Source organism: Hippoglossus stenolepis, chromosome 3 (genome assembly GCF_022539355.2).
Source record: "Hippoglossus stenolepis isolate QCI-W04-F060 chromosome 3, HSTE1.2, whole genome shotgun sequence".
In the NCBI taxonomy this organism is placed as follows: domain Eukaryota; kingdom Metazoa; phylum Chordata; class Actinopteri; order Pleuronectiformes; family Pleuronectidae; genus Hippoglossus; species Hippoglossus stenolepis.
In genome coordinates, this window is record NC_061485.1 from 13,017,326 (window position 1) to 13,040,688 (window position 23,363).

A 23,363-nucleotide genomic window follows, 5' to 3' on the forward strand; every position below is an offset into this window, starting at 1 on the left:
TACTGTGTCAGTCATATATAAACTTAACTTGGAAAACAGTGCTTTTTAATTAATTGAAGTACATGACTGTAATAATCCACTTAATACTATATGTCTATGATTTTATCACATCAACATTTTCATTACATTGAATTCCCTGAAATAAAATAAATATGGGCTTTTGCAGGCTTCCTAAAAAGGCCAAGAAACTATCATCTTATGTTGTAGGGGTGTTGTACTATATTACATTGCAAGTACTATACTGGTAATACTTGAAATACTTTCACTGGTATGTATGAAAACTGTGATACAGTAAAATTAAAATATTAGTATCTTGTTAATGATAAACATCATGTTAATAATCGAGCGGCTCGTAGTTTCCAGTTTAGTCATTAAAACCATGAGTAGAGTCTCTGCAGTTCATCATCATGGACTTTAGAGCTTATACACTTTCACTCGAGCTCTCCAGCGGGCCGCCATCTTGCCTTCTCTGCAGACCAACATGTTTACAGACGCACCAACTGACTGCAGCTGCCGTCGTGACTGTACCACCGAGCACAGCTAGCGACACGAGGGGGGTGTCTCAAAATAATAATAATACTTATCGGTACAATTCATTTAGTTTGACTGTACTCCATACAACAATAAAAGCAGATACTGAACATTCCAAGTTGGATTGCCAGGTTTATACTGAAGGTTGATTTATTTCACCATATTCTCGACGTGTTTATCGGACACATGAATCGTCATGGAATGGAACCGCCCAAGCTGGTGACGTAGCACTGCTTTGACTTGTGTAACGCAGCCATCTTTGTAGGCCCAGCGATCTGCTCTCTTCTCTCTCCTCGTGCGGAAAAACATTTCTCCCAGCTGCTTTTCTCCAGGACGACGCGGACGCTGTGTTCAGGCTGCGGAGCTTCTTCCAGGCGGTGGGCACCATTGTGTAGAACCCGTTTTTTTGTCGATAAGCTAGCGGGACACCGTGCGCACTTTGCCCCACAAGTCCCATTTGCACGGTCTCTTCGTCCGGTGTTGACGACGCAGATCCAGGGAACAAAGGAACCGTGAGGCCGACACACACCTGTCAGCTCGGTCCGGAGAAGAACCACATTTATGCCATCTTTTAGAATTACTCTCATTCACAGGTTGTATCGTTGCAGTAGTTTGACGTGAGTAATTTCGCTACGAACAAAACAAATCCACTGGCCTGACTCATTCAGTCCCGTTAGCAACATCGGCTAAGGTTAGCCGCGTTTGTGGACAAGTAGCGAGCTAATTGCTAACGTTAGCACAGCGTTGTTTTGGAAGCGAGAAGTTTTTGTTTGTGCTCGAAAATGGCCGAAGTATACATTCGAGTAGCGGAGGAGGAAAATGAAGAGCCCATGGAGATCCCGTCCGAGGACGACGGCACCGTCCTGCTCTCCACCGTGGCCGCTCAGTTCCCCGGGGCGTGCGGCCTGCGGTTCCGGAGCCCCGTGTCCCAGTGCATGCGGGGGGTTCGTCTTGTGGAAGGGATCCTGCACGCCCCGGAGAACGGATGGGGCAACGTCGTGTATGTGGTCAACTATCCAAAAGGTAGATGACATGATGTTTTGTGAACACTTTAATTTTGCTGCGTGCTTTCCCAACAGGTGGCCATGTTTCCTGTTATTTATAATTCATGATGTAGCTTCGGCTCTCTGGAGAGGGGGGTGAACAGCCGTGTGGTTCGTCCACGCCCACAGGACTGAGTCGCTGAATCATTCAGAGAGGAGTTAAATGACAATCGACGTGCAAAGTTTACAATCTGTTGTCTTCAACAGACCAAAGCGCGTTCTACGAACCCATGTTTTTTTTTTTTAAAGGCGCTGATTTCATTCATCTCCTGCCTCAGATTGTGTTTAGAGTTTAATGTTTACATTGCAAATCTCCTGGATCATTGTTTTTAAGTCTTTTGTAGGTGGCGAAATTTGCTTTTATCTGAGATTCTTTTGTTCCAGAGGTCTGATCTTATCTTAACAAACATATTAACATCTTAACCATTATTGTAAATTAGTTAAGTCATCCATCTTGCTGCTTCATACACAGGTCATAATTAATGATTGTGACCAATAGTTGATTATATTATTAGGAAATATTGTTTAAATTTGCTAGTAGTAGGAAGTACTGCCATGAATGTAAAAAATGTTAGCGTGGTGAAAACCTTGTAAACACATCAAAGTTATGTAGAGAGGGTTTGAGTTGGCTTTCTGGTAAATACATATTTTTTTATGTTGATAATTGTAAAACTTAATTTCTATAGCAATCATCTGAACAAGATTACATAGTACTTTACAGAACAAAACAAATAATAGCCATCAATTATTATAATCATGTTGACAGGAGATGGTAATATTTACATCAATGAGTTGGCAAAAACAAAAACCCAAATTAGAATGTCATACAATAAATCAGGGCCGCACAATCCCATGACCTTAAAGTTCCTTTGTTCTCAGGAGTTATCTAGAATCTAATTAATTATACTGACTTTCGTATTTTAGACAACAAAAGAAAAATGGAGGAAATAGATGCCTCCTCTGCTGTGAAAATGAAGCGAGGCGATATGAAGACGTCTGACCTGATTGTACTGGGTTTACCGTGGAAAACGTCCGAGCAGGACCTGAAAGACTACTTCAGTACATTTGGAGAAGTCATCATGGTTCAGGTATAACTTGAGTAACATTAATAATTTACTATGTGTTGTATTTAGTGACCATTAATAATAATTTGTTTATCTTCCAGGTAAAACGAGATGCCAAGACAGGAAACTCTAAAGGGTTCGGCTTTGTGAGGTTTACAGAGTACGAGTCTCAAGAAAAGGTGATATCCCAGCGTCATATGATTGATGGCAGATGGTGCGACTGCAAGCTTCCTAACTCGAAGGTGAATCTGGTAATGTCAATGCATAAACCCACACATCCTGGGAAATGAGAGCTGTTCACATTAACACACTATAATGTACAGTGTTTCTTTAAATTAACTCAAGTTGTTCATGGCAGGGTCCTGATGAGCCACTGAGGAGTCGCAAAGTTTTTGTAGGCCGTTGCACAGAAGACATGACCACAGACGACCTGCGGCAGTTCTTTATGCAGTACGGAGAAGTGACAGATGTCTTCATTCCCAAGCCATTCCGTGCTTTTGCTTTTGTGACATTTGCAGACGATCAGGTATTGTATTGAGTGTAGGGCTGGATGATAAAACGATAACGATAATTTTTGCAATATCACTATTGTTTTTTGTTATTGATCGATGATGTCGGATCATGAATCCAGATCGTCGGTGGCCTGTGTGTGTGTGTAAACTCCAACTCGCTCCCGGTTTAAAATCGGCTTCAGCAGCAGTAGTAGATGCGTCTGTACCACTAACACCAGCCGTGTCTGTGTGGTAAAACGTGAGCGACGTTCACTCTCAAGTTCATCGTATGTAAACTGATAAGTTCAGAATTCACCAAAAATATCAACGTTGATGCACAACACTGATCAGCGCAGAGTAATGCGCCTCAGTGCGGTGCCGCTGATTTTATTTATATCGACTGATATGAAAAAAAGTTATCGTTATAAGATTTTTTCCCCATATAGCCCAGCCATAAGTGAGTGCATATAAAGTGGCTTCATGTTTTAGCACTACTGAAATCCAGAGGAACTGATTCATGTCTTTTTCCCCCTCACAGGTTGCCCAGTCTCTCTGTGGAGAGGACCTAATTATTAAAGGTGTCAGTGTTCACATCTCAAACGCTGAGCCCAAACACGGCAATAGGCAGTTTGACCGCACAACAAGGTTTGGTAATGGTTTCGGAGCACAAGCATTTGGTAGCAGCCGTAGTGGGTTAGGGAGCAGCACTAACAGTAGTCTGGCTAATTTTGGTTCTTTCAGCTTGAACCCAGCCATGATGGCGGCCGCTCAGGCTGCTCTGCAGAGTAGTTGGGGGATGATGGGTATGCTAGCTAGCCAGCAGCAGACGTCCACCTCAGGCAGCACCTCCAGTGGAACCAGCTCTAGCAGGGACCAGAGTCAGTCTTTCAGTACAGGCAACAGCAACTATGGCACCGGCTCGGCCAGTCTTGGCTGGGGAACAGGGTCAAACTCAACAACCAGTGGTAGTGGCTTTAGCTCAGGTTTTGGGTCCAGTATGGAGTCAAAGTCATCTGGGTGGGGTATGTAAGTTAAGTGTTTGTATGGTAAGTATTGTGAGAAAGATGAGTCTTTTCAACAAAAAAAAGTTTTTTTCTGGTGTTAATGCATATCTGAAAACTTAACACTTTTGTGGAAGATGTTTTGTACATTTGGAAAAATGCTAAAGATTTAATTTAGAAAGTGTTGAAGTGAATTGTTTACCAGGATGTCCGACTAAAGTGCTATTTTTGATGTCTTGTTTGTTTGTATCCATTTCAACTGGATTCTCTAATGCATGCATTGTGAAATGTGATTATACCCATTTTGAAAATGCATGAATGTCTCTGATACACCATTATCAGGCTTCGTCACCGACTTTAAAAAGGCAATCTTGCATTGGGAAGAATCTGGTTGAAACCTAAATGTTTTTTTAAGTGCAACTTTATTTGCAGTCAAGTTCTATGGAAAAGCCTTCATTGAAATCTCTTCTGCAGTTCACCTCTCTTCCATTTTCCTGTGAGGAAGCTCCTCTTTGGGGTGATATCGGTATCATTCTCCCTCTTCCCACCTGTAAATGCTATGCCATCAAAGAACGGCTTCACTCCGCATGTTCTAAGAGACGGTGGGTGTTTTCACTTTTATCCACTTTTAAAATGGAAAGAACTGCGCAACTGACATTTTAAGAACTGATGAGTGCGATTGAGGATGGCTTGTGGCGAAGAGTGAAGCGGTGAGTGAGCGAACGGAGAGACGCGTGAAACGGACTGGTTGTGCGATGAAAGAGCCCAATTTGACTGCTTTCTGAGTGTGTGAGTGAAGCTGCGGATGCTACGAGCGCCTCCCCTAACATGGACATTCTTTAATTAGTACTTCAAGATTTTTTTTTTTTTATCTTTGCAAGTTTTTCCTTACTCTTTAAGTATGTTGCTCAAGTGCAGAAATATCAAATGTAGTGGAATGTTGTGATGAATATTTGTATTGCTTATATTATCTGATTTGAATGCTGTATGGTGTGTGCTTTCATGTTACTGAACTGATCTGTAAGTGTGTACTTGATGTGGATGACACCTGCTGAAGACTCTGGGGGACGCGAGTGATAGTGTGAGAACGTGAAGTGGTGTGTCCAATGGTTCCCAGTAGCTCTTGTTGTTTGTGAGGTGTTTGAAAAACATGTCAAATGAAGGGAGTTCTCTAATAAAGTTCATTTGAATAGATGCTTAGTTGATATTAATTGAGTCAATTTGTCAAATTAAAAAACAAATCTAATTCGATTCACATATCTAGGGACCTTGGGCTCTGCTGGTCGAGGTCTCCGTTTGAACCCTGACTGAAGTCTGTTCTGAAGGATGAAGACGGAAGTTCCAACACTTTCAGTGTGTGGCCTTCTCAAACATGACATGGGGTAGTACCTGTCTTTTTGCTGATTTCACTGGCTTGTCAGATTGAACCATTCTTATTCAGTTGCATTGCAGGTAAGACGGAAGTTCTTTAGATAGCCTTGAGCATTATGGGTAGTTTGCCTGACGATCTTAACAGTGTCATGGTTTCCAAGTGTAAAACAGCATGAAAATGACACTTCGTAAACAGGAGAAAGATGCCAGGTCGGTCAGTTAGCACTTTACACCATTTAAATAAAAGACAATGAAGCAGTCATTTTATTACAAGTGTTATTTTATTATTGTGACAGAACAGTGCTAATTGAAGGATAACTCGACATGACATTGTGTTAGGTCCCTGAACAGAGAAGTCCTAAGTTAGAGTAATGTACAGAGGCATTGGAGAACTGCTGTAGCTGATTCTGGCACTTTAGTTGACTCTTAACTTACTGTGATGTAATAGTCAGCCCTCATGTATATTTGAATGTTGGACACACTAGTGAGATGCCGCAGGCCTGCATGTGTCTTGTCCTTATTCTCTGCTTTCCTCCTCAGTGTCTCTGCTCTTCCTCTTCCCAGTATTCTTCTTTTTTAATTCCCTCTGCTGGTTCAGTTCTTCACTTTTATTTTGTATGTAGATGGACTGAAATGAATAAAGGCAAATTAAACATTGAGTTTGCTGTCTGCTGTAGAATATATGCACATTTATTACTGTGTTATTAGGATGGAACTGATGTTTTTGAGATGCCAACATTGACTAAAATAATGGTTTCATTTTGACTTCAGTAAAGGCACAAAACATTAAAGCGACAGTTCAGTGGAAACAACTCACCAATGCAGTGCTGCGTCGGGCGATGAGCTTTACATCCTCTGTAGTCACTGTGCTTCTTTTAGCGTGCCTTCAGATCAGATGAGGTTTTAACAGGATGGATTTAAGTGAAGGAACAAAAGACTTCACAGGGAATTTTGACCAAAGGTTAAACCTACAAAATAAGATTCTCACCTTGCAAAGGCCTCCAGGTCCGTAGCAAATACATCTGAGGAAAAGTCAAAGTCAACAATTAGGTCAGGTTTCAATTGAACCAAAGGCAAAAATAAAACTGCATTCAAAAAGTAATATGAATATGAGTTGGTAATAAAACTGCATTACAATAAATTCGATTTTTACATATGCGGGGTCAGAATAGCACAGTTCTTTACGGTCAGTTAAACATAAATTAACAGAAAACTGGCAGCTATTGATTGAGTATTTTTGTCCATATCTGGTTTCAGGATCTCTAATAATAATAATAATGTGTGGTTGTTGTAGTCTTCTATTATAATTAACTCATGGTAAGGGTTTGGAATAATGGACATTTTTCACAAGTTGAAAATGCGATCAATTACAGAAACAAAATAACTGACAGGTTAATTAAAAACTGATTGTTACTTACATCCATATTTACACAACTGGCAAAACTGATGTTTATATGGACTAATTTGTCATTCTGAAAAATGTTCAATGACTGGAAAAACTCTGGATTTACAGCCACACCACTTTCTGTATAACACAATTTGCTGCATTTTCTGAAAAAATTTAGCATCTTCAACTTCATCAGAGCATAGTTCCCATCTCAGCTGAAGACTAATTCCAGTCATTTCGCTTGTAATCATGGACCGAGCCAGACAAAGAAGAGGAAAAGTGTCTGGGAGACAGTTTGTTATGTGCATATGCAATGAATGCTGAATGGCAATGAAAAAAATAATTTTGTTACGAGAACACAAGATGTGAAATGGATGGTAAACTGTGGCCAAATGCAGAATACAGCGTCATGTTGCCCAGTGTTACATCTATTGTATATACTAGTTATTCGTGTATGATAATTATAGAGGTTTTTTGTAATATATTGCTAGAATGACAAGCTTTATTTTGTGAATTTTGGAATGACTGCCAAAAAAAATCCAAATCAAGAATAAAATGTATTTCAGCAGATTGACATTACTTTGTGTTTTACAAGTTTGAAGCTGTGCACTTCACAGCAGTATGTCTTCAAATTTGATGTCCACCATGTTTCTGAGAGTGTTCCCAGGACTGGACTAAGCTCGTGTCCTCGCTCACACCCACCACATTGTCTGAACGTTGTCTCAGCTATCGCTGCTATGACTTGTCGACTGAACTCTCTGCGGTGGACCTCTCCCATCTTCTGACACAGATGACCCACAGTGTAGTGCACCGCCGCCTTCAACCTCTGGATTTCAACACAAAAAATCTGATTAGAAGAATTCAAGATGATGCTTCAAACTGATAAGCAGAGGGATGATAGTGTAACATTTTTCAATGTTAGTTTAAAAAAAACAATCCCAGTAATGCAATAGCAAACAAAATAGTTCCTTAAAAAGTTATCCTAATGAACAATAAGCCCCACAATCATGTATTAACATTTATGTCCCATTTTATGAGTACATCCCAGCTGTGTGTGGTATAGAATTGTTGGTAGTATAGTTCATCATCTAATGTGACCTGGACCCATGTGTGCAGGCCTGTGGAACACAGGGACCGCAGCTCGAGGGCTCAGGAGCCCCTGGGTGAAGCCACAACTATTTATATTTCTTCTTTCTTTCACAGAGCTCAGATAAAATACTGCAAAGAAAGTAGGAACAACCCAGAAAATACACAAAACTAACCACAGGCTGTAGACTAACACAAAGAGATCACAGTAAACACAACATGAACACAAACAGACCAGGAAGACTTGAAATGATCACAAAGAGACACAGACTGATGACAGAGACAAAATGATGACAACTAATACAAAAAGACCACAAAGACACAGAAACTGAACACATGATAACAACTACTACAAAAGACCACAGCAAATACAACGTGACCACAAAGAGACACAAACTAACACAAAGGTCTCATCAGCCACTTGTTTATGAGAATGTCCTCATCCCTCTCTCCACAGCCATGAGTTAAATGTTAAGGGTCTGTTGTTAATGTCATTGTCAACATGTAAACTATGTAAACTATGTTGTTACCTGGCGCGTTTCGTCTTTATCCGCGGACATTTTCACGTGAAGAAACGTAACAAACAACCTGCTGTTGCCGTAAAGTAACGAAACTGTCACAGAAGCAGGGAAAGACTGAGAAAACGAGACACGTTCAGCAAACACACAAACTCAAAACTGTTGTAAAACTCGCGGCAAAAATTCATCAGCAAACCAACAACATGAGCTTGTTTCCTGGTTGTGATGAACAATTTATAGAGCGACATCTTGTGGTCTGGAGGACAGACTGCAACATTGGTCTCAGAAATCTATTTACTCAGGAGTCAGTGGTGGAAAGTACCGTTACTCCATTAGTGAACTAAACAATCTGCAGTTGTGATACTTGTACTTTCAGTGGTGTCGTAAAACAAGTTTCCCACGTGAACCTCGGAACAACTTGAAGAGTAGACAAACATTTTGAATTTGTAATTTTCCCTCTCACTTCGTAAAACAGAGGCTTAAACATTACATACAAGAGACGAATAATGTGTTTGAAGTATACGTGGCAGTATCCCACATGCGGGGGAAGATAATCCAGCTTTGCACTACCTTGTTATAGTACAAATTATTTTAGATAAATACAAAAACAATCATGTTAAATACGATGAGCTTAAAATATGATCCATTGTAATTAAATCCACAGTCAAACAGTATGAAAAATCACACAGGGGTATTTTATTATGCAGAATTTTACTTCAATAACATTAAGTACATCAATGCTTTTGTCATTTTACTTAAGTAGGATTTGAATGCAGTACTTTACACTGTTCCATTGGTAGTTTTTCTAAAATAAGAGATTCAGATACTTCTTCCACAACAGACAGAAAAACTAAATGATGTGGATTAGCCCATTTAATGTGAATTCAATTCTCTGTAGCATGAAATGGTTTCACCAATCATAAGTACAATAAATCACAGAGTCCTTTTATAAATTTGCTTGCAGACTTGGTCCTCGCAGGTAATTTCCTGAGAAGAGAAAAACACATTGGAGTTACTATAAACTATCTGGGCTGTGCTGGGTCAGCACCAGGATGAGAAGCTGGGTCGTACCAAGTGAAGCTCGTCCCCCTCAATCCAGTGTTTCCACCCTCTGTTCTTCTTTTTTCCTTTCTGAACACACACCAGCTTTTCATTTTCCCAGGTCACCACAGTCTGGTGGGAAATGGAAAACAGAAAACTACAGTTAAATATGTTACTGCTTCAGAAATCAGTTTGGGATATTAATCTTTCCTGCTTTTAACATTTCATACATGGGCTAATTTTATGATTACCATCTTACAGTAAACTAACGGTTTTACCTGACACGTCCGGTTGTCCATTCCCGTCGTCACCTCTTGGAACTCCTCTCCAATTTTGAACGTGGACTCATAATTTCTAAAAGTAGTGAACGTCCGGATTATGAAACAATCTCCATCTTGCTTAATCACCTTCTGGGGCTTCAACATCGAGGCAATTTTGCGTGTTGCAAAATCAATGCCTGCACGTGAAGATAAAAATAACATTCACTACACACAAAAAAGTCTCTAGGTCATTGATCAAAAGAAATGCATGTTAATAAATCAATATTTCCCTATCCATTCAACATTGATCAAGCTGAGCAAGATTTCTCATTCAGACAAACTTTTCATTAAACTATAAACACAAGGATTTCCCTCTTGTCCTAACTAAACATTTAAATGAACACTCTCACATATTAAAAGAAGCACCGACACCTACCAAGTGCAACCATGTATCCCTCAAAATTAACATTACTGACGAGGTCCCATGTCCCAGTGTAGTCGGCAGGCATCTTGGTGGATGTTGTCGTGACTCTCTGGAAGAGGCAACAGGCTCCAGTGTGTGGAGGGAACAGATTTTAAGCCCTTGGGTGGGATGTTTCATTGTGTGTCAATGTGGGGCAGAGGTGATGTGTTGCAGGCTTTGCATTTGCACATAATATGAGGAAACTGTTTTGTTCCTGTTAGGACGAAAGCCTCCTATACAGGATGTTATTCTTTAATCATATTAAAACACTGCATCCTTAATACTGTATTGGCCAATTTTTTTTAGGAACTCAATGTCGAGCAAATGACTCTGTGCTTGTGCAGCGCGAAATAAAATCCTTCCTCCTGCTCATGTATGCAGAGCTGCTTCAGCTGCACACGTCCGGACGTCAGGAATAGAGTTACAGCACACGTCTGCCTGCATGTCCTAACATCCATGTTTCTCTACTTGCTAGTCTTCATGGCGTATCATGGCAGCAGATGGATACCAAGGAGTAAGAGGTTAAGATTGTAAGTGCTGCTGTGGTTGGAGGTATTTTAAATGCTAAAATGCCATTATATTGCTCATTTCAAGGTGTTTTATTGTTTTAATCCTGTTGTTTTGTTCATGTTCTATTTGCAGTCAATTACTGAATGCAGGGTTCACAGCTATTGTTCTGGCTCCTCAGTTCTACGTCTTAGCGAGGTAACTAAGACAGAGGTGATGGCATCAGGCCATAGAGATCGCAGGTCATCTGCACAAGAGGGAGCGGGGCTTTAATAATGACGCTCCCGTCCTCTGCTTCTGTTTTTAAAAAGACCCAAATCCTCCCGATACTGCAGGCAGCCTCTTCTGAACAACCTGTCGGCCTCCGTCGCCTTGTCCTTCATAGCTTCAGGTAAACCACACCAGATCAAGTTTAAAGACACATCATTTGACATCAAGACAAAAGACAAAAAGTGAGTTGTTTGGATATAACTTTGTCTTTTCATAGGTTTTTCAGTGATCTTCACGTTGTTGGACCCAGTTCCTCAGAGCTTGTGGGCGTCCTATCATGTGTTTGGGCTGCTCTCATGTGGACAAGGACTGTGCACTACCATCCTGACTCTGACAGCCACAGCCTGTGTAAGAAAACGACCTTAATGTTAATGCTCCTTAGGTTCTGCAGAAAAAATCCATTAAAACCGACGATTTATACGTTTGTGTGTGTGTGTGTGTATTCACAGGCCAAGACGACCCCAGAGCTGTACTACATGTCTCTTATTCTGACGGTCGCCTCCATTTTCAGCACAGGTGAATACATTTACTCGTGCTGTGTGGTACCACTCACACATGGACTCTTCAGGTCAAAGCAATAACACCAGCTCGTGTCTTGTTCAGGTTTTTTCACGGTGAGAGGAGGACGCTGGCTCAGTAACAGGCGGCCCGTGACGGACCCGGGCACAAACCGTGAGCGATAAAACGGTCCAGCTGTCCCACGTTGACATCCGACACTGCACCTATAAAAATTTCATGGGGTTTCCATGCCAACAGAACTGGTAACTTTAAACCATGGGAACAAAAACTAAAAAAGCAAAAGGGACTTAATTTCACCTCAGAAAAGTATCAGGAAGCGGATGTCTTGACTATCAGAGAGGTTTTGCTTTTATTTGTTGATGGTGTAACTGTTAATAGGAAGCAAATAAAGACATGATCTACACAGCAGATTCAGTTCATAACTAGGACAGACAGACGGACAAAAAAAATAAAATAATCTGTCCGTCTGTCCGTCCCAAAAAAAAAAAATACAGACAGACAGACGGACGAAAATCCGTCGGTCTGTCCGTCCCAAAAAAAAAATATATACTGTTGCTTTTTTCTAATTGCACCTCCGACCTTTTTTGTTTGTCTGGTCATGATACACCTGAGCTACGATTTTTGTGAAGATCGGTGAAAGCTAACTGAGGGGCTTTTCCTTAGATGGCGCTGTTGACCCATTTTTCCACGACCATTTCAAATTACTCCAGAATACAATTACTTTTAGGGGTTTTGAATTCCCTGCAAACTTTGGTAACGATTTGAGCATGTCTAGGCCCTGAAAAAGCCCCAAAAGTGAAATACAAATCCTCCGAAATACATAATCCTCCCACCGTAGGTGCTCAGGCCCTAATTCTAAATACATAATTGCACATACAAAAATACAGATTTTAATATATATATATATATATATATACAGCAGCAATAGTAACATTTATCCCAATGGGAAAAGTATAGCTACATTAAACAGAATATAGAAAGGAAAATAAAAAGGAAATTATGTATATTGATGAAACTAACAGGTTTTAATATATGATAAGATGCAGATGTTGTATCAAAATATGACCCATGTTATCGGAGTGGTCTTATCCAAAAGGAAACTTGGATAATAGCTCTGGTGACAACAAACCTCTGTCTAAAAATAAACTGGAAAATCCCACCTGTGCACTTTGTACTTATAGTTTCACCTGCTACGTTCTATTGTCCATACACTGCAACTGATCTCTGTCAGAATCAATGTTACTGTTCAGATCTTATGTATTTATCACAAATAAATGTATGATTGAAACAACTGGGATATGATAAAGAAAATCAAAAAGACAAAACAAACAATCTTTGTTGGAAATAAACTTGTTCCTGTTGGTCAATATGCTCCACTTACAGTGTGTATACTGTAATATACTGTGCATCTCACTTAATTGTTGGTCTATGGATCAAACACTATAGGAGAGAAGTCCTCCACACTCTGGTGTATAAATTAACCTTGAAAAGAAAAACGGAGAATTCCTCACGCTGTACTTTATTAGAACGATTAATTATTTACTTTCATTTCTAAAAAGTGTTGATTTTTCATACTTATAAGACTTAATGGTGTGCAATTACTGTTTATAGATATAATCAAATCTGAAAGAAAGCTCTTCTTGTTTCGACTCATGCATCTAGAAAAAGCACCTTGATATTTCTTAGTGGAATGTGAATATGCACCATTTATTTTGAATTACCTGAAAGATTTTAAATCTTTTTATTTTCAAAATTAAAAATCTTTTGTTGTTACACAAACAAAATATTTATTCAACTGTCACATTTTCATTTTATTCAACTCATCACTGCCACCCGAAATATAGGAAATATACAATCAAAAGTAAAGATCACACAGTGAACTGCATTTATGTAAACATTCAGAAATTCACCTGAGATCTGATACAATTCAGACGTTACGATAATTCTGCACATTTTGTACAGATTTTCACTCACCTCACACTTGATTAGCCTCAGATAAACCATAAACAGTCTGCATGATCCCTTCACACAGTCACACACAGAAGAATATTCAAACAAAGTTTAACTTTGAATAATGGAAGGACCGTAGCTGCTGTGTGTGACTCATTAGCAAATAATAACATATACTTCACATTCCTGCCTTTTCCTTCCATAGATCAGTGTCTGCGTCAAGAAACTCAAATTTACAGATGTTACAGATTTATAGTATTATAGTTTAAGATTTGGTATCCAATAGATTATCCACACATGTATAGATGGGTGCTGTGGTCCAATGAAAATATCCTTATACATGTAGTAAGTTTTGTATGGGTTTAAATGTAGCTGACAGGGAATACTAATTGAGAACTGGATGGGATTTCACAATGTTAACCTGAACTGCTCATCTCTTTTCTCTTTTTTTGGCGTAAATCTAAATTTAAAACACTTTCTTGCTGGTGAATCCATGAGCAGGAAAATAGTGTCACTTTTAACGTGAGGAAACACAAATGTAATCATGTTCAGTGTCCATGTTTCCCCACAAGAAAACCCCCCCAGTTATTTTGATTTAAGTTCATGTTTGCAGGTCAGGAAATCAAATCAGAAAAACACTGACATTAAAGAAATGCAGCAGTAATGATCAGTTTATGTTATTTGTAATTAACAAACTAAAACATGTACTGGTCCTCACACATTCTTCACTCCAAACCAGACGCTGAATTAAAGCAGCTGTGTGATTGAAAGTTAGGATAACGATCACTGCCCTAAAAGTGCATCATAGTCTATGTACCACACCAGTCTGCCATTAGCAGGCTTCACCCCCGTGACGGGCCATTTTTCTGGGTTGTCCTTCATTCGGCTCAGCTGGGTGATCAGCTCATGTTTGCCTTTACCCATCACTAACATAGCAACTGTGCGTGCACGGTTGATGGCGCTGAACGTGAGACTCATACGCTGGTGAGGTTTGACGGGGCTCTCAGTGAGGACCACCAGACTCTCCCCATATTCATCCACTTTAGTCCCAGGGAACAGAGAAGCAGTGTGGCCGTCGTAGCCGGCTCCCAACAGCAAAAAGTGGAAGCTGGAGCCGTTCACCAAATTGTTGATGTCTTTCTCATACAGCTGTGCTCCTCTGTCCTCCTCCACACACAGACGGTGGTTGAGCTGCACTGGCATGGGGTGGATGTTGAAGTACGGTATCCTAACGTGCTGCAGCAGGAGGTTGTACATCGTGTAGAAGTTGGACTCCAGCTCAGTCTGCGGCACGCAGCGCTCATCCACCATCCACACGTGGGTGTCCTTCCAGGGGAAGGAGAAGTGGTGCAGGACCAACCTGTGGAACAGAGCGATGGGTGAGGACCCGCCAGAAAGGGCGAGATGGAAAACGCCGCTCTCACGCACCGCTGCCTCTGCCGCTTCCTGCACATCTGCAGCCAGCTGCTCCACCAGCTCCTCGGCCCAGGCGGACACCATGTCGGCACTGCGAAATTTGCCTTGCATGACTTGGAAACCGTTTGGTGCCATGGCACCCATCTGATCAGGGCTGATTATCACCACCTTGCTTTTGTAGCGAATGTCCCTCCCTGTCAGACAGAAGTCCAACACGTCCTCATTGTCTGCACCGCCAGGGTAGATGCGGGGAAAAGAGCTGGCCAAGCTACTGAGCAGTGGTGTCCACAAGTCCCACGATGCCAGCAGGTTTTCAACACTAATGAAACTATTCTTCTGCCCAGCAAAGATGTGAGAGATCAGCTCTTCATACGCTTCCCTCTGCTCTGTTGGCGTTTGCACATAGTAGTCTGAAAGGGGCAAACCTAAAACACTGACGTCTCTGTGCTCTGTCACTTCCTTCCACTCACCCTCCATTAAAGCCGGCTTGAATAAATTCTTACTCACAAGAATGGCCGGATATTGAAGGCTGCCATGACCCAAGTGGAAAACGATCTGTTTAGGTTTGCAGTGAACGCTGTTGTGGTTCTGAACGCAAAAGATGTCGTTCTTGAAAAGTATACGAGCGTAACTCTCCCGCTCATCCAACATCTTCCCTGAGATTAAAAGAACTGGAACACCCTCATACTGGGTCTCATCGATGTGGGCCAACACAGCTGCAAAACACAAACAGGGTTATTACCAGAGCTATATTTGTTGTACAGTGACTTTTTATTACACAATAATAAATCAATATTTAGGCTACATTCATCCAACTACACTTCGGTTCGAACAGGCATCAATTCTGCTACGGATACGCCTGGCGTCCACACTACTCCGAAGTTTTAGAGTCGCTCAAACTAGAAGACTGGAAACACTGCTGACCCGGTTTTAGTTTGAAAACTCTGGGTCTGCGTTTTAGTCTGGACGAGCAGAAACAGAGGTGTTTGGAAACGTTGACGTAGACCCTCACAACCGCTTTCTGATTGGGTCTTTTCTGTGATGACGTAGCCTTCGTTGAATCGTCAGGCTCCTATCACATGACCCTCTTATGAAAAGGAAGACAACCGGTATTAGGCTCAGCTACCAGTGTAGAACGCAACGTGTATAATCAGTAACAAGCGTTGCTGACCTTGTTGTCTTTGCTAACAGCAGTTGTGCAGTCAAATTCTGCATTTTACTTTTCACCATTGCTGCTTCTGGTTTGTAGCCTAGCTCTTTCTGCAAAGTAACAATCAAATGCTTTCTCTTTGTTCTAGCTGCGATAGATACTCCTTCCTGGTTATACTGGCCCACGCCAGTGCATGTGAGTGGTCATGTGATATGCGTTGTCAAGCATGTTACTATGGACGGGGATTAAAATGGAGCCAAAACGCTTGTGTGGAAAACGCAGTTTCAAATGAAAACATAGTGGTATGGATGTAGCCTTAAAGACAAAAGTACTAAGTTCTCACCTGCAAATGTTGGCGTGAGACTGACGTGATCTTTCGTTTTCTTCAGCTCCTGCTGAACCTCTGACTTGTACGCTTGGTATTGGCCAATCACAGCCTGATTCTTTCCTAAGGGCAGCAGTGAACTGAGGATCCGCAGCTTGTTTTCAACGACTTCCTCACTGGAGGTCAGATTTAGGGGAAGCCTCATGGTCAACAGCATCATGACCTCGGTCAGGTGGTTCTGTATCACGTCTCTGATCACACCATACTGGTCGTAGAATGGAATACGACCTCGAGGACAAAATGGCAAAGGTAGGACATGAACACATGACTCCTAGGAATCCTGGCTACTTTTTCCTTATACGAGTTTTAATGCAGTTTTATTCACCTCTAACATCCAGGGTCTCTTTCATCACAATCTCCACTCTCTCAATGTGGTGCTTGTTCCAGATGGGATCCAGAAACTTCTTGTTCTGTATTCTGAATGGAAGTATCTTTGCAATCACCTTCATAAAAAAGCAGGAAAACACAGCGTGGAGTCAAACATCTCGATTCCAGATTGTCAGATGAGAGGCACACACTGTGGAGGATGTCCTTACCTGCTTCCCCAGGTAATGGTCAATTCTGTACATCTCCTCTTCCCTCAAGGAAGTCCCGAGCTGTTCTGCTAGCACCTGAGCGCTCGTAAAGTCATGTCCGAAAGGTTTCTCTAGCACCACCCTCAACCATGCCCCGCTGGTCGGTCTGCAGCTGTTGTTGATTTTATCTGCAATGTCTGCGTATGCAAAAGCTGGCACTGAGAGGTAGAAGAGCCTCCCTGCCTCCGTGATTCCCTCCTCCTGAAGCCGTTTCTCAATGTGCTTGGCCAGATCCTGGTAGTGCTCAAGGGTTTTCAGCTGCCGATACTGTGCGAGTCGAAGGAACTGCTCTTTCAGAAGAGCGCAGCGCTCCTCGGATACACCCTTTGAGCACGACACCGACTTCAGGATCTCAAAGAGGAGCGGATTGGCTTCGTCGGCAGGTGTCTGTCCTCCGCCGTAGAAGGAAAAGGTGTTACCACTACTGACCTGCTTGACATAGAGCTGGAAGAAGCCGTTCCACAGGTACTTCTTTGCCAGGTCACCGGTGGCTCCCACTATCACCACCGAGACATGGCCGGGTCTCTTTGGCTCCTCGCCATGGCCGGGTCTCTTTGGCTCCTCGCCATGGCCGGGTCTCTTTGGCTCCTCGCCATGTCCTCCCACGGCACACAGAGTGATCAGGAGCAGGAGAACAGTCACAAACATGGTCTGGTCTCAACCGTCCACCTCCTGTATGAAAACAGCCATGACACACGTTACATGTAGGTATTTATTGTTGAAAACCGAGCACAAATGTAGTCAGCAACTTCCAGGCTGGCAATGACTTTCTCAATTTCTTGTTCACTATAAGAAAGTATAATTTGATAGAACCACATCTGTTGCAAAAGAACTGAAAAAGTATTTTATTTTGATAGTACAAATACGCATCTCAGCCAATGACCAGGAAATCCTGTTTACATCTCTTTCTCCATGGACATGTGATGACATCCTGGTCTGAGGGCTCCCAAAACTGACAAATGATGTTAATGTTAAATAACTGGGCAAAAACTAGAAAGACTATCTACGCTAAGTTAACTTCAAATTTTCAGCATCAAAACCAGTTTATATGTGATATTATGCAAAAGTGAAGGTGACCTGAGTGTATTCAACCTAATGGACTGTAACTAACTTACATAACACAAAGCTACTCTGAGCATATATTTACTTCTAATTATTCTCGCAGCAGGGGGTTAAAAAGTGTCAGTTTGTAAAAACTCAAAGTTTTACTTTAAAATGACAAAAGAAAAGCAACACATTGTGACAAATAAGAGGCTAGAACCTACATTTTGTGCTTAAAAAAAAGGAAACATTTCACCAATATCATAATGATTAACTAGAATGGTACTCAGAGAGCGCATACCTCCGCCCAACAGCCCCTGGAATCCAAACGAGTGGATTTTTTTCATCAAGATCTCTGTATAATTTCTTTCGAAATTCACAAAGTATGTCGGGAACCCTATTTCACAATATTACAGAAAACATCCTGGATCTGCACTCAAAATGAATGGGCTCTTCCCTGAACCATACCAACCCCATTATCTGTCCAGTGGGTTTTGTGTAATCATGCTAACTATCAAAAAACTAAAGCAGATGAAAACATAACCTCCTTGATGGAGGAAATAGTAACTGGAATTCTGTTGCTCGAATAATTGAAAACGTCCTGCTTAAAACCTTTGTGGTAAAATCAAATACAACATAAAAGTTCCTGAAACAGAATAAAATACAAGTGAGAAATGAATGCAGTCGCACTCACAGTATGAAACCTATATAAAACAATATATAAATATAAATAAATAATATTTAATAAATTCCTTTGACAGACAAGATTGAAATCAAAAAAGTTTATACAGCATAAAACAACTAATGCTAAAAGTTCAATTCAAACATTCAAGAGCCGAGACATGCGTGATGTAATCACTAGGAATGTGAGCAGTCGTCAATATAAACTTCAAATACACTGGAACCTACCCAGAATCTCCACAGAAACAGATAAGCAATGGATAACTCAGCACAAGTCTGTGTCCCAGGTCGCGTCAGAGGCGAGATGTGGTGCAGTGAAAATGTCATGAGTGTAGTGATGACTGCGTCGTGGTGGAGCAGGCGTGTGCACTTTGCACTGTGCTCGGGGGCGTCGAGCTTCCCGTACAGAAATTCTGCTGTTGACAATAGTGCTGGGAAAGTCTGAGCAACTTATGTTTGATTTTCTAAAAGCACTGAAAATCACTTGTGTAGCAAGACTGAAGAGCTACAGAAGTTATTAGTATGTCAATACTTTCACATATAATGAGTAATTTTTCTTTGGTATCATGACTAACATTTTCATCGTTATAAATAATGAGTAAATGTGAGGAATCAAAAAATGTGTGCAGCTTTACTTCGTCATCATAATTTTTGTTTTGACTCACAATCAAACATGCACAAGATAAAGCTGATTTTATGACTCTGTGCAACATCTGGAATCCCCTCTGTTCCACAATCATGTTTACACAGTGAATATGCAAACAGCAAAGTTCACCTTTATGTAGGTTAACTTCATTTGAGCTCCGCTTTAAGGGTTACTGAGGTGAACATGTTTTTAATTTATTTCATCACATCTTATGTAAACTGCTTGAATAAAACTGGTTCTTTTCTTATTTTCTTTAAACGCGTGTACTCATGACTTCTACGCTATTACACACTCCACATTCCTCCCACTAGAATCAATAAAGTGGCACACTATCTTAAAAGACACTATCTTCATTCAGATTCTGACTTTACATTGTTTTGTTTCTTCCAACACATGATTCCCCCTCAGTCACAAGCTGTTTTCATTTTAGCATAGAACATCTCCCCTTGCCTCACTTTCACGCTGCAAATCGTCTCGTGCATCCTTCAAATTTGGCATGAATGGTGAACAACAATTTTAATTGTGAGTACTCACAGCCCGTCACAAATTCCTCTCAAATAAAAACCTCCACACACTAAACCGCCTGGTATTAGATTTTAATTCTAGGAAAAGCAAATGATTTCTCAGCATCAATTGGTTATTCCAGATGCCAACTCCGAGTAAGACCCACAAACCAGAGCAAAGGGCTCACATGTACACCGAGGACTTGTCTAATGACTGGGCGGTTTTGTTCACACGACAGAGATATGGTGGCGCCCCGTTTGCATCTTTGCGGTCAAATTGGTCACAGCAAGGGGTCTGAGGTAAAAAAAAACATACGAGCGATTCACTCGCTATCATCAGAAACTGACGAGTCCATTCAGCTCTACTGCACCGTGACCAATAACCAAGTTGTTAGCCTTGAGTTCACAGTACATGCTTCTCAATAATATGCCCCCTCCTCACTTATGGTGGTAAACTGGAGACGCCAGGATAATAAATCTTGTCGTGTATCGTCACAACACGAGCACCGTGGAGGTGTTAAGCAACAATCATCACATCATTGTCTTCATCATCAAGTGCAAAATAAAAGGCTGAGTGGGATCTTCATTAATATGTTGTGATACAAGCAAACACAAGATTGTTTTCTTTTACATAGATCATTGAAACGTGTGTAACAACAACAGACCCTTTTTTGGTTTAACTTAGAATAATGCTTGTAAAAAAGTAAGTAAAAAGATGCTTGTTGCTTTTGATGTTATGTTTTCTTGTTTCTATTTGAGTTGTTTGTGAAGCACTTTGTAACGGTTGTTTTGTTTTTATTATTACTATTGTAGTTTTTGTGTTTCTTCACCAGTGACCGTTACCACCACAGGAGGCTGAGTGATCTGCCTGCTCTGATTTGATCAGTTCTTAGATTCCCCCTCGGGGAGACAGAGACATTTATTTGTTTAATGATTCATTTAACTAAACAAAGATGAACCAACTGAAACTTCACCTGCTCGTTCAGTGAGAATGAACAGAACTAAAAGGTATTATTATATATAGTTTAAAACAAAATATAACTACATGTCTCTTAATAATAGATTTCCCCAAAACATAATGAACTGATCTGATCTGTGATACTTTTACTTGAGTACATTTGTGTACTTTTACTTTCTAAGATGATTCCGAGGTACTTGAGATTTTCAACCTTACTGATGGTGTTGTTCTATATTATATTACTTGATGTCTCTGTAATGTAGTGGGGTAGAAAGTACAGATATTTGCTGACTGATATAAGTAGAGGAGTAAAAGTAAAGAGACTTTTTCCCTCCACACGTGTTGTGCTCCATTCTGTCCCCCTGTAAGATGTGTGTGTGACTCTCAGTCAGGAAACTGGCAGAGGGAAAGTGGAACTAACTTCCTCATTCAGCGAATCAGCCCCACGATTCACCTGCTAGTGTCAAACTGTCAAACTTCACTTCCGCTACACACACAAACACACAAACACGCGCGCGCACACACGAACACACACTGCTCCTGAGTCAATGTGTTCAATCTGTACTGTAACGTGATGTAACATGAACACAACATGAGACGACTGACTGGTGACTTATAGAACCCAACGTGTTAAAGAGAGAAGCGGACACGAACCTGCTCTGTAGTGAACGACGCGCTCAACCTCCTCTAAGCAGCTTCCTGAACCAGTCACGTGACAAGTTCCGGTTTCAGAATTATTTTCGCTTTGGTAAATTACTTTTATTTTTCCCTTTCCACTTTGTTTAAATATTAATAATAATTTATTTCGCATATTTTGTGAATCTGTTTGCGATTATTCTATTAGTAAATTGTTTTGATTTGTTATTTTTTCTTATTAAATTATTAAATGTATTTCTTAGTTTTTTTTATTGTTTGCATATTGTGTGTGTGTGTCTGTTTGGATTCTATTAGTTTTGTGATTAATAAAAAAGTGACCACAACAAGATGTTGATAATTGTTTTCCTTAGTAATTGTTTGTTTATATATTTTTTTACTTAGCAAATTATTTTATTTGTTCCTTGTTTTTTTTAAATTATTATTTGTATATTTTGTGACTGTGTGTCTGTTTTGGTACGGATGTCTAAAATTAGACTCCTAACTTTTTGTTTTTAAAAATAGACAAAATGCTGAGTGGGACATTAGTATCAGAGGTATTAAATTCAACCATCACTAGAAAGACAAAAGCTACATTTTATAATTGTCAGCCTTTTATTTGAAAAGCAGCTTCCTTGACTTCCTGTACATGGCTCTTTACAGATATTTAAAACTTAATCATGACTATAATTCCATATATCTACAATTCGATCAGTGTTCTATAATAATTGTTAAACAGTATGGGAATTGTTTGATGCTGCTTAAACACAAAAGTAAATACAATAAAATTGATCTCATAAACTTGGCTCCACTGTACAGGTTCCAGAGATGTGTTTATAGCTCTAGGATGTTTTTGTATGACTCAATCTTTTATCTGAAGCTTTCATCAGCTGTATTTTAAGTGCCTGACTGTGGGCCGACACTTGGGGGCAGCTGTGGACTGCAGCATATCACTGCAACAAGGCTGCCCCCTGTAGGCGTCTGTGAGGTACAGCTGGTTTCTGCTTGTGTCAGATATTTCCCACACTGTTCCTCACGTCTCTGTTAACTCCTGTTTCCTCTGCATGGCTCAGCTGTCTGGTGTCATCACCCTCTGAATCCAGGTCCACCTCAAACAAAGCAGGTGTCCTTTTGGCCAAATAATGATGTGATTGTTGTGGACCACACTGACAGTCGCCCCTTCGGGTCCCCTGTTTCCTCTGCTCAGCAGCTGTGATCGTTACAGTGCAGAGCTCGACTCAGCAGCTTCGCAGGCCCTTCCAACATATGCACAGTTAGCAGCTGAAGTTACACACGTTTACCCTTCTGAAATACTTAAAGCCTTAGGACCTCAAATTATGAGTCCTTCATCTTTATCTGTCTCAGCTGGAACTTTTGTGTGTTGTCTTGATGTCCCCTCGGTGAATTATAAGCATTTAGTGGCATAAAATAAACCAACTCATCCTCTATAGCTGCTTTCAAGCTATTGGAATTATTTTATTCCCTTTTACTGACATCAGCCCCTAAAATTTGAATGTGTCTGGCTCTACTTTTAGGCAAAACATAGAAAAGAGAGGTTCTCAAAAAAGGGAAATTTGAACATGTGATTATGACAGCCACCTCCTGAAGAACAAACTTCCAAACTCAACAATTTTATGATATATAAGTCCCAAATTCCATGTGGGCTACACACACACACACACACACACACACACACACACACACACACACACACACACACACACACACACACACACACACACACACACACACACACACACACACACACACACACACACACATGTTTGTACTTCTATCTTAGTAGAAAACTCATTGGCATAATTCATTCCCTAGCCTCTTACGGTAACCCTAACCATTCAAACTAAATGGTTAA

The 23,363-nt window shown here is 40.7% G+C and overlaps 5 protein-coding genes across 8 annotated transcripts; 2 read left to right on the forward strand and 3 right to left on the reverse strand.

The window, feature by feature from the left end:
- Positions 1–802: 802 nt before the first annotated feature.
- tardbpb (TAR DNA binding protein b) lies at positions 803–6,160 on the forward strand. Of its 2 annotated transcripts, XR_004695061.1 has the most exons (6): positions 803–1,554; positions 2,499–2,662; positions 2,740–2,880; positions 2,997–3,164; positions 3,668–4,732; positions 5,395–6,160. XR_004695061.1 is itself a non-coding variant. In XM_035151814.2 (5 exons), the coding sequence occupies exons 1-5, from the start codon at positions 1,314–1,316 to the stop codon at positions 4,157–4,159; spliced, it is 1,206 nt and encodes a 401-aa protein (XP_035007705.1). In that variant the 5' UTR covers positions 803–1,313; the 3' UTR covers positions 4,160–5,324. The 2 variants fall into 2 exon arrangements, 1 of the variants encoding a protein (XP_035007705.1); XM_035151814.2 differs by lacking the exon at positions 5,395–6,160 and having other exon boundaries at positions 3,668–5,324.
- LOC124851082 lies at positions 4,608–13,256 on the forward strand. Of its 2 annotated transcripts, XM_035151820.2 has the most exons (7): positions 4,608–4,732; positions 10,732–10,786; positions 10,899–10,961; positions 11,075–11,154; positions 11,251–11,381; positions 11,483–11,549; positions 11,637–13,216. In XM_035151820.2, the coding sequence occupies exons 1-7, from the start codon at positions 4,690–4,692 to the stop codon at positions 11,714–11,716; spliced, it is 519 nt and encodes a 172-aa protein (XP_035007711.1). In that variant the 5' UTR covers positions 4,608–4,689; the 3' UTR covers positions 11,717–13,216. The 2 variants fall into 2 exon arrangements, with proteins under 2 accessions (XP_035007711.1, XP_035007710.1); XM_035151819.2 differs by lacking the exon at positions 4,608–4,732 and having other exon boundaries at positions 10,527–10,786; positions 11,637–13,256.
- cenps (centromere protein S) lies at positions 5,764–8,638 on the reverse strand. The gene is made up of 5 exons (XM_035151822.1): positions 8,505–8,638; positions 7,591–7,714; positions 6,490–6,523; positions 6,319–6,385; positions 5,764–6,129 (listed from the first exon to the last, which is right to left on the reverse strand). The coding sequence occupies exons 1-5, from the start codon at positions 8,532–8,534 to the stop codon at positions 6,019–6,021; spliced, it is 366 nt and encodes a 121-aa protein (XP_035007713.1). The 5' UTR covers positions 8,535–8,638; the 3' UTR covers positions 5,764–6,018.
- On the reverse strand, positions 9,167–10,363 carry rbp7b (retinol binding protein 7b, cellular). Its single transcript, XM_035151821.2, has 4 exons — positions 10,230–10,363; positions 9,812–9,990; positions 9,564–9,665; positions 9,167–9,479 (listed from the first exon to the last, which is right to left on the reverse strand). Exons 1-4 carry the CDS (start codon positions 10,300–10,302, stop codon positions 9,426–9,428), a joined length of 408 nt encoding a protein of 135 aa, XP_035007712.1. The 5' UTR covers positions 10,303–10,363; the 3' UTR covers positions 9,167–9,425.
- Positions 13,257–13,342: 86 nt separating the features above from the next.
- h6pd (hexose-6-phosphate dehydrogenase (glucose 1-dehydrogenase)) lies at positions 13,343–21,577 on the reverse strand. Of its 2 annotated transcripts, none has more exons than XM_035151813.1 (5): positions 21,512–21,577; positions 16,990–17,700; positions 16,779–16,896; positions 16,412–16,681; positions 13,343–15,634 (listed from the first exon to the last, which is right to left on the reverse strand). In XM_035151813.1, exons 2-5 carry the CDS (start codon positions 17,674–17,676, stop codon positions 14,286–14,288), a joined length of 2,424 nt encoding a protein of 807 aa, XP_035007704.1. In that variant the 5' UTR covers positions 17,677–17,700; positions 21,512–21,577; the 3' UTR covers positions 13,343–14,285. The 2 variants fall into 2 exon arrangements, with proteins under 2 accessions (XP_035007704.1, XP_035007703.1); XM_035151812.2 differs by lacking the exon at positions 21,512–21,577 and adding an exon at positions 18,979–20,910.
- Positions 21,578–23,363: the final 1,786 nt, after the last annotated feature.